The sequence below is a fragment of the Trichoplax adhaerens genome, genomic scaffold (genome assembly GCF_000150275.1).
Source record: "Trichoplax adhaerens TRIADscaffold_39 genomic scaffold, whole genome shotgun sequence".
In the NCBI taxonomy this organism is placed as follows: Eukaryota; Metazoa; Placozoa; class Uniplacotomia; order Trichoplacea; family Trichoplacidae; genus Trichoplax; species Trichoplax adhaerens.
Window position 1 is genome coordinate 295,842 of NW_002060979.1, and position 8,859 is coordinate 304,700.

The following is an 8,859-nucleotide window of genomic DNA, read 5'->3' on the forward strand; positions in this document are numbered from 1 at the left end:
GAGGTGACTTGTATACTTAAACCAGTTTTAGATACCGAAAGCTATATAAGCGGTGGCTTCGCCGACAATAAATTAGATTGTGAATTTCTAGTAACTTTGAAAGTCTCGGCGTTTTAAATTCTATCTGTCTAGGTATATCAATAGACTGGTATTCCAAATAACAGTAGGTTAATACGTCAATTACAGTTCTATTTCCACCTCAAACCTTAATAGTGACTCGAAGCCCTACTGTATATAGTTATCTGTGCTCTAGCATAGAATCTTCCACTACAGTCTATTTTTATCAACTAGTAAATATATCTTAAGATAATTATAGAAAGTCATGCTACCGTACATCATATTAAATATGGCTAAAAGTCTACAACCATAATAGCACGTTAAGTTACATAGCAATAGATTAGTTTAATTTTGTAATCACGATTGTATTAACATATAAATTATAGGTTTTAAGTCATTAATTTAATTTAATTATAAAGCTTTCCTTTCTTAGCGAAGCTTAGTTCTAACTAGTGGAATTAATACCAACAATGAAAATATGATGTTGATGTCTTTTTGCGGTTCTTGTGTGTTGTAATTCTTACTAAAATGAAATTTCAACCGTAACTGTTCAGAGACCGCTAAAAACATTAATGAATTCAATCTAATAATTAAAAATCAGCCCTGGTAATGAAATTAATACGCTTATTATGAATCGTACTAATATACTGTATGATCATTCTCGAAACAGATATTTCAGTTTACATATTCTGCTCTCTTCCTATGTTAGTAAGTCTACTATTTCATAAATTTTTGGTCTCATTATGTCTTATCTATAAATAAAATATACTAAAATCACAGATTGAATAAAATTAAATTTACAGCAGCTCGGTGGGGTTTATTTGAGTAATAACTTAGATTTATGGTACTAAGTTATAGTTCTTCTTGGCCATACGTCAAAATAATTATAATCTGATCTATTGGACTTTGATAATAGTAATCACAGCCGTTGAAATTCTATTGTTATAAGATATATAAAGCAAAAAGGTCAATAAAATAGTAATAAAAGAGATATGTTATTGATCTCTGAAGGTTTCGAACTACTTAAAGGCGGTTCTGGAATGTGACTTTTATTAATGCTTTGATCAAATTATAGATATCGACTCTAACGATATATAAAATAAAAAAGTACAATGTTAGCTTAGTATTTTTATTAAACACAGATTTCATTTATAGCTAACAAATAGTGTACGCCTTTATAGACAAAACATGTTTTAATCCCGTTATGAATCAATTTCTATTATTAAAATTAGATTTCGGGATAGGTGATGATGCTACTTTTAATTATACTGTCTACTATTATCACAAGGAAAATCTTAAAATCTTTTGTAAAATAATGACTAAGTATTATTACAAAGAAGATTAAAGCGAGCTATGAAATCATCATCGTAGTCTATCGTTCTCTCAAAACTTGTATATTATAATATTTGTTTACTACCACATTATAATAATTAGAATGTTAAGTGCGGCAGGCTTAAATCATTCATTCAATCCTAAAGCCAAGGTTTCATTAAATATTGTACAAAATTTCAATTCTAGTATAACAAGCTAGTGACTGTTGCTGTCTGTATGATTACGTGTGTATGATCATAATACAGATAAAGTTAGAGTTTGCTAACTGAAATCTATGTGAGTCAATAACTAGCATAGGCAAAGAATTCATCTAATTAGTTGATAAATTATGTGCTGAATATCTTGCGTTGATAATATACTAAAAATATTGATGAAAACACTATCAGATCTTCTTGCTTCAATTGTAAATTAAAAAGATGGATAGATGATTAAATATTCTATCAAGAAATATTAGCTAAAACCTATTAGCTAAATCTTCAAGACTTAGTGAGTGCCATCTTTCCATTACAAATATTTTTTTTATAACTTCAGGTGTGATTTTACTGTAACTCTTTAATACTATCATCTAACTTGTTATTGTGAATAAGTTTTCGGATTAGAAATGTAAGTAATATGTGATTTAATATAGGTGTTTTCCATGTTTGCAATACTAATACAGTTAATATTACAGCATTTACTGGTGCTAATATGATATTTTTAGTGTGAGTTTATAATCTTCGATAAGTATTATTTATAAACATTCTACGATAACAATATGTTCAAAGCTATAATCTGGAATCTTTTAATTTGTGGTCTATAAGATATTAATAACTAGTGAGAATTCCTGTATTTAAATCTAAGTTTACTGTGTTAGCTTCTTGAACATTAATTAATGATCTCAGTAATGTATAACCGTTACAATCGCTTGTGTAACATAGAAGCTGCTTCTAATGACAGCCAAGCACAGATACTAGTCTTCCATAAGATCGAATCTAGAACTACATCATCAAAAGAAACTTGCTTTCTAATCTTCTAACTACACTAGTGACCAGCTACAGAGATGATAGGGAGCTTAAGACTGATAAACAACATCAGCTATCGTACATATACTATGTCAGTTGTCATATACTCTTAGATCTAAATTAGTGTAACTTTGTGCTCTTAACTAATTACCAGCTATTTACATATATAGGATTACTTATCACGATACTCGTGTCTTAATAATAACTTCCGATTCGAAACCGCAATCTAGCACTACTGGTATAATTTACTATAGAGAAATCCTGTATCTCAACTTTGCCTGTGATAAGCGAAATTATTTTTAAAGCAAGACTTACAAATTCTAATGCGGTCGCAATAGCTCCATTTTAGAGTAATATACGAATATTGATGTAAGAATTTATGTGCTTATGATCAATATACGTAAAATGGCAAAATTTTATTTTTACTCCTGTATGTTCCGATACTATAAGTATAAATTAGCAATACATGAGCCTACTGCTTTACATCTATTCACTCTTAAAACATTGTGGATGTCTTTACTGTAAGAAATGCTATCTATATTCGTATCAGGAGGCCAGGAAAAATAGAAGTTATTTATTTCTTTAAATCATGCAAGCCATAATTCTTTTAAAATTTTGCTTAATTGATACTTTATCCACTTGAACCTCTAAATAACCTACTCTTACTAGCATTTTGATTATGCTTTTATAAGAAAACTTCAATTGTAGTAGTTAGTACAGTATATAATAGCATGTGGTAAGTAAACGAAAGTCTGTTACTATTTAGTTTAAAATGAATTTCTTTAAAACAGTCTGATGAAAGCCAGATAGTGGAGTTGAAATGATACAGTAGATCGAAAATGGATTTATCTTATTTGTGTAGGAATATAACCTATGAAGATTGTGATAAATTGAATATGAAAAGTGCTTAAAATTTATATTTTTGCAGTACTAATATGGGAAACAGTTAAGCAACTAATATTGCCGCTGACTAGGTTTACTATGACAGCTTAATCACTTAAAATATTTATAATGGGAATTAATATGGTTTAGTAAGATAAGTTAAGTATAATATTTTTGTGTTTTAAAAAGAGTTCATCAGCTGTTATGATTACATTTACTTTTAGCAATGATAGTTCGTATTACCTCTGACTCCGGATAAAGCTTATTCGGAGTAAAAGCTATTAAAATTATCCGTGTAACATAGTGTTTCACAGTGTACGATTAATGAATAAAGGTTAGCTTCTAGTTTTAGCTGAGCATAGAGCTATTTCTAAACGGTTTAAACTAAACTAATCCTTTATCACAATAACTGGTGATTAGGATGTACCGCTCCAGTCCGTATCTTAACTTTATGAAATTCTATTGTTGCGAATAAATTAAGGCGCTCGTAATGAAATTAGGCCGGACATTACAGTTTAACCATTTCGAGAAATGATTAGCAAACGAATTAATTAATTGAGTCTATCTAATCCTGAAGCTGTCATAAAAAATTTTTGTAGCCGCAAATGTTCTAAAGATAATATTATTTCTTAGAAGTTATATGCATTTAATTTTTGCTACCTAAAAAGGTAGTGTGATTAAGTATACAATATAACGACGATAATGATCAAATTTTTTGATTTTGCACAGAAAAACCAATACATATTTAGCTCATTAAAGAATTAACGCATGATCTTAGGCAATCATTCGTCTAAATAAGGGTCATAAGATCTGACTAGCATCATCTTACTTCTATATTTTTATTAGCATTTTTAGTGCCTAGCTGAGATCTTGTACGCGTAACTAAGAAAATTGAGATTTTAGTGACATTACTATCTTTAACGATTAAAATTGGATCAGTTAGAATGAATGATAACATATTAATTTCAATTGATAATAGCAATCAGATAGCTAGATACCTTAGCCTAAAAATTTTTTTATATAAAAATTTAATTATAGGGCTCAAAGTTTGATTTCTACAAATATTGGTGTGCTTCTGAATAAGAATTCCGGTCCCTTGTTGAATAAGGCAAAAAAAGTAAATTCAGATAAACAGGAGACCTTTCTAAAAATGTTAGAGGAGTTAGGTCACAATTTTTGGCGGTAGGTTTGTGATGCATTTCAAGATATTGTGATACTTAAATTTTGTACGGTTGTGAAAATAAACAATATCATTACTTATTTGGTCTATCTGCGATGCTAATTTGAGATTAAAATCAGAAGATCGACAATTGATCGATAGTAAGGTTTCGCAATTGATAAGTTAAAGTTTTTGCATGTAAATTTGAAATAGATCTTTTAAATTCCTATAATACACGTATAAATTTCTCTTGACGTCTATTTACCTATCTGATGACGTTAATATTATTTTAAAAATTCTATCTTTGGGAAGCTATTAAATAAACGCCAGCATTGAATAAAAGATTTGACAATTGGCTACTATTAACGAAAAATGTAGGTATTGAATTCATTTACACATTTTTATTATCTTGATCAAATGATGGATTTCAACTTTTATCACCAGCACCGGAATTGAGACGGTTATGCTGCAGTGCTCTAATGAAATGATAATAATACATTCTACGGAAGTATTCTAACCTATTAATGCATCGAAAATAATCTTTTGTCCTTGCAGCATACTGAAAATATATTACTCTATGTGGTATCAATTTCAGGAGTATTCTTTACCTGTTCTACGTTTGGAATATCGTTTATATTACGATCATTCAAATTAATTGAGATTCAATCATTATCTCATTTTTCAACCAAATAATTAGTTGATATGATATTAATCAAATATGACATAAACATAATCCTGAAAGAATGATCGATTATAATATTATAAAAGTGGTTCATATTTTCTTATTAAAAAGAATAGTCTAAGATAAACTGTAAGTCAATAGAGAGCTGGAAGTATAAAATACTTTAATTTTACTTTAGATACGTTTATTTTCTACGTTTAATTTGGAATTGACTTTGCTGTCTTTCAGTGATTTTCGAAAGGGTCAAATATGATATTAAAACATTTAGCTAATAGCAAGATCCTCTATGTAGCTTTGGTAAGTGCCATATTTTCCGTAAAGTAAAGATAATATCATGATTGTGTTTTAAGACTTGGTATATTTACTAGCTTGTAGCAATAGTTATCGCGAAACGTTTGGCTGTTATAGTTATATATACCGTTATATAACCAGAATAATGCATTCTATACCTAGATAATTTCTATTTAAGTTTAAACTTTTCAGTTATTGCTGTAATAAAAACATGAAATATGGCTTATTTTCATGTCTTCGCCTTATATATTTATTTTCTGTCCGATGAAAAAGTCAGAATCTGTATCTTAAGCCCTCTGCAGTACAACTGTAAACTTACATGTTTTTAAGATGTCTTAGTATTTGATGCAGCCTGACAGTTTATAAGTTAATATCTTCCAGTGTCAATTTTAAACAATTTAACTAGATTTTCTTTACGTAAATGCTTGCAATCTACAATTTTGTAAATTTTCTCTTTCTAGTGGCATTCCTATATTCTCGTACGTTTTATTTACATTTCTATCTTAGACCTACCTGAAGCCTTAGTTTTTCACGGAAGAAAATTTCACTACTGTGCTTTATAATCATATAGTTATTGCATCACAATTGCTCTTTCAATCGTTTCTTTTTATCGCAGTGCGATTGTGATTATAAATCTTAGTTTCGTAGACAATGATCTTTGATTTATTTACCGTTGCAATTTTTATAAAGTAAAATTTAAGTCTTATTACTTAGTTTGTAAATCTTACTTTATGATTAAACTAGATCTGCGGATGTTTCTGTCAGACTCAAGCTCAAGAACAATCTATTGGTAAGTTAAATTAATGCAGAATTTTATGTTAGTAGTGAAACCTACACCTAGGCTAATCCATGAACTCTCAGGCATTGGTTACAGTAATTCTTTAGATATAGCATATTATTACTAATCTTTAGGGTTTATTTCTCACATTTATTTATTCAAGTATATAACTTTAGATAACATATTCTGTATCAGCATATCTTAAGTTATTTGAAACAATTATTATTAGATATGAATGGCTAGTTATAATACGAATATTATTTCATTTATGATGAACTAATCCGAAACTTCTCTAAAATTTATAAAATTCAGAACTGATCATTGAATAGAATCTGAGTGTAGTTATAGAATCAATATGAATCTTTTCATCAGAAGTATCTGTTAAGCTAGTTTTCATAAGATAAATATTGTACTGTTTATTTGATAGCAATAAATTTCCGTAAGAATTAGCTTGTGCTGCAGTATTCAGAATAGTATATGTTTGTATCCATTGTTTATGACAAGAAAAAGCTTAGTTTAAGGTATATTATGAAAATGTTTTGCTGAATTTAACTTCAAAAATTTTGCCTAAGTTTTCATCTAACTTTGCTAGCATATCGAATGTTGTTTAGCATCAAAAGAAGACTGTTTAAAAAATGGCCTAAACTGTAGCTCAGATGCTGTCTGTTCATCCATGACCAACGGCTCTTATGTTACTTATATATGCTCATGTAAATCAGGATTTAATGGAGATGGATTTAGATGTTACGGTAAGATTATTAAAAAGAAATTTTTTAAACAAATTTATAAGAGTCTGTTTCTACACTTTATAATACCATTTATTTAACTTAAATTTATGTAAGTATCTCCATTCTTCCATTGATGTTCCATTTTGGGTTCTAAGATATTCAGCTTTGCTTATATACGGCAACATATTTTAATGATAAAATGGTTGTCTGCGACTTTATGTGAAATTTGCTTATCTTATTATCTTACTAGTCCTGATGATAGAACTTCTAAGATTATGTCTTGGCAACTTTAGTTCTAACGGAGAATCAATTTTAAAATGACAAACTACAATATTGAATTTAATCAATTGAAGAGTGAGTAGTTATTAGAAGCTTATACTTACAGTAATAACGTTATGAACTTTCAAAAATTTTATCAAGAAGTATGATTAGTAATTAGTAATATCGCTCTATCTTTACTTAAATAAACTAATAATATTAATGAAAAACTTGTCTGAATACTAAGCGTAGGCTAGAATGTAGTGAATAGTATGAGTCAACTTGAGTTGTTGATTTGCTCTTAGATATCATAACATATACATGGTATGAAGTTCTTTTAACAGTCCACTATCGTCATCAAAATAAACTGAAAAAATATTTACGTGAAAATTTCTTAATTTGAAGCCCAAAGCTTAAAATTAAAGGAAATGGCTTTCGGAAGTTTTCAATTTTTATATTGAATTTTAGACATTGATGAATGTGCAGCTCAAGGAATTGGTATTGGAAGTCCTTGTCCCCTAGAAAAAAATCAAGTTTGTGTTAATTCTATTGGCTCATATCGTTGTGTTTGCGCGAGCTATGCCCGTAATGCGAGCTACTTTAAAGACTGTAGAAGTAAGTCAGTAATTTTAGAGATAGTTAAATATATGATATTAAAATTGTTAATTTTATAATTTGAGGCATTGAAGAAATATAATCTCGACCTTAGAAAGTTTATTGAATTCTTTTGTCTAAAAGAGGAAAATTTAGATTTTATTCTTCAAATGGTTATTTTACTTTTAAATATTTGGAAATTAAGGGTGCAAGTTAAATTGCGAGAACGGAGGATATTGTCTGGTGAATAACAAGGATTGGGCATATTGCAGGCAAGTATTGAGAAACTAAGATTATTGCAGTGCTACACAATAGATATGCTGCGCTTATCTTCGAATGAGGTGACTACTAAGAAAATAATGTAGGGTTGAAAAACTAAAGAGAAATTGATTCTAGAAACTTTGTAAATTATACCTGCAGTATTAGAGAATTTTGAGGTAGCTAACTTAAAAAGTTGACACTAATAATAATTCTAAAAATAATTATACACATATGTCACGAATGACGCTGCAATAAGAAAGAACTTATTGTGACTTTGGTATAAAGTAGAAGAATTCTGGCTGAGATTATTCAGCTTTACCTACAAATATCCTTAATTTCATTAACAGAAAAATTGCCTACCAAAAGAAGCTATTTCAGTTACCAATATTACTAATTTTTTGAAGTTCAAAACACTAGTAAGCATGCAAACAAGTTCTATTGCGATTTAATAATAAAAGTTTCTACTATCTTGCCATTAATGATTAGGTATTGCAAAATTTAATACTCATTTCGTACTCTAGTTTATGCAAGATATAAATTTAAGCCATATTTTGCGAAATTTCGTTCTACAGTCAGTTTAGGCTTAAATAAGAGGACGAATCTAGTTAGAAGATAGAATAAATAGTTTATTAAGATATTCATTTAGATATAAATACTCCAGATTGGACGTAACCAATAAAACGGGACCTTGATCGCGCAATTATGAGTACTCCAACAGTGAGTATTTCATAAGTTGCAGACGCAGCAAGTTATTCACCGCATTGACTTAGTTATTGATTAAGTTTTACTTTATTTTTTACTTATTAACAATGATGTGCATCATTATACTGACATTT

General features: G+C 28.9%; 1 protein-coding gene across 1 annotated transcript; it reads left to right on the plus strand.

Moving 5' to 3' along the window:
• Window positions 1–5,362: 5,362 nt before the first annotated feature.
• TRIADDRAFT_62271 (uncharacterized protein) lies at window positions 5,363–8,544 on the plus strand (the record flags this gene model as incomplete). The annotated part of the gene is made up of 5 exons (XM_002118177.1): window positions 5,363–5,410; window positions 6,149–6,194; window positions 6,794–6,931; window positions 7,637–7,783; window positions 8,510–8,544. 5 exons carry the CDS (start codon window positions 5,363–5,365, stop codon window positions 8,542–8,544), a joined length of 414 nt encoding a protein of 137 aa, XP_002118213.1.
• Window positions 8,545–8,859: the final 315 nt, after the last annotated feature.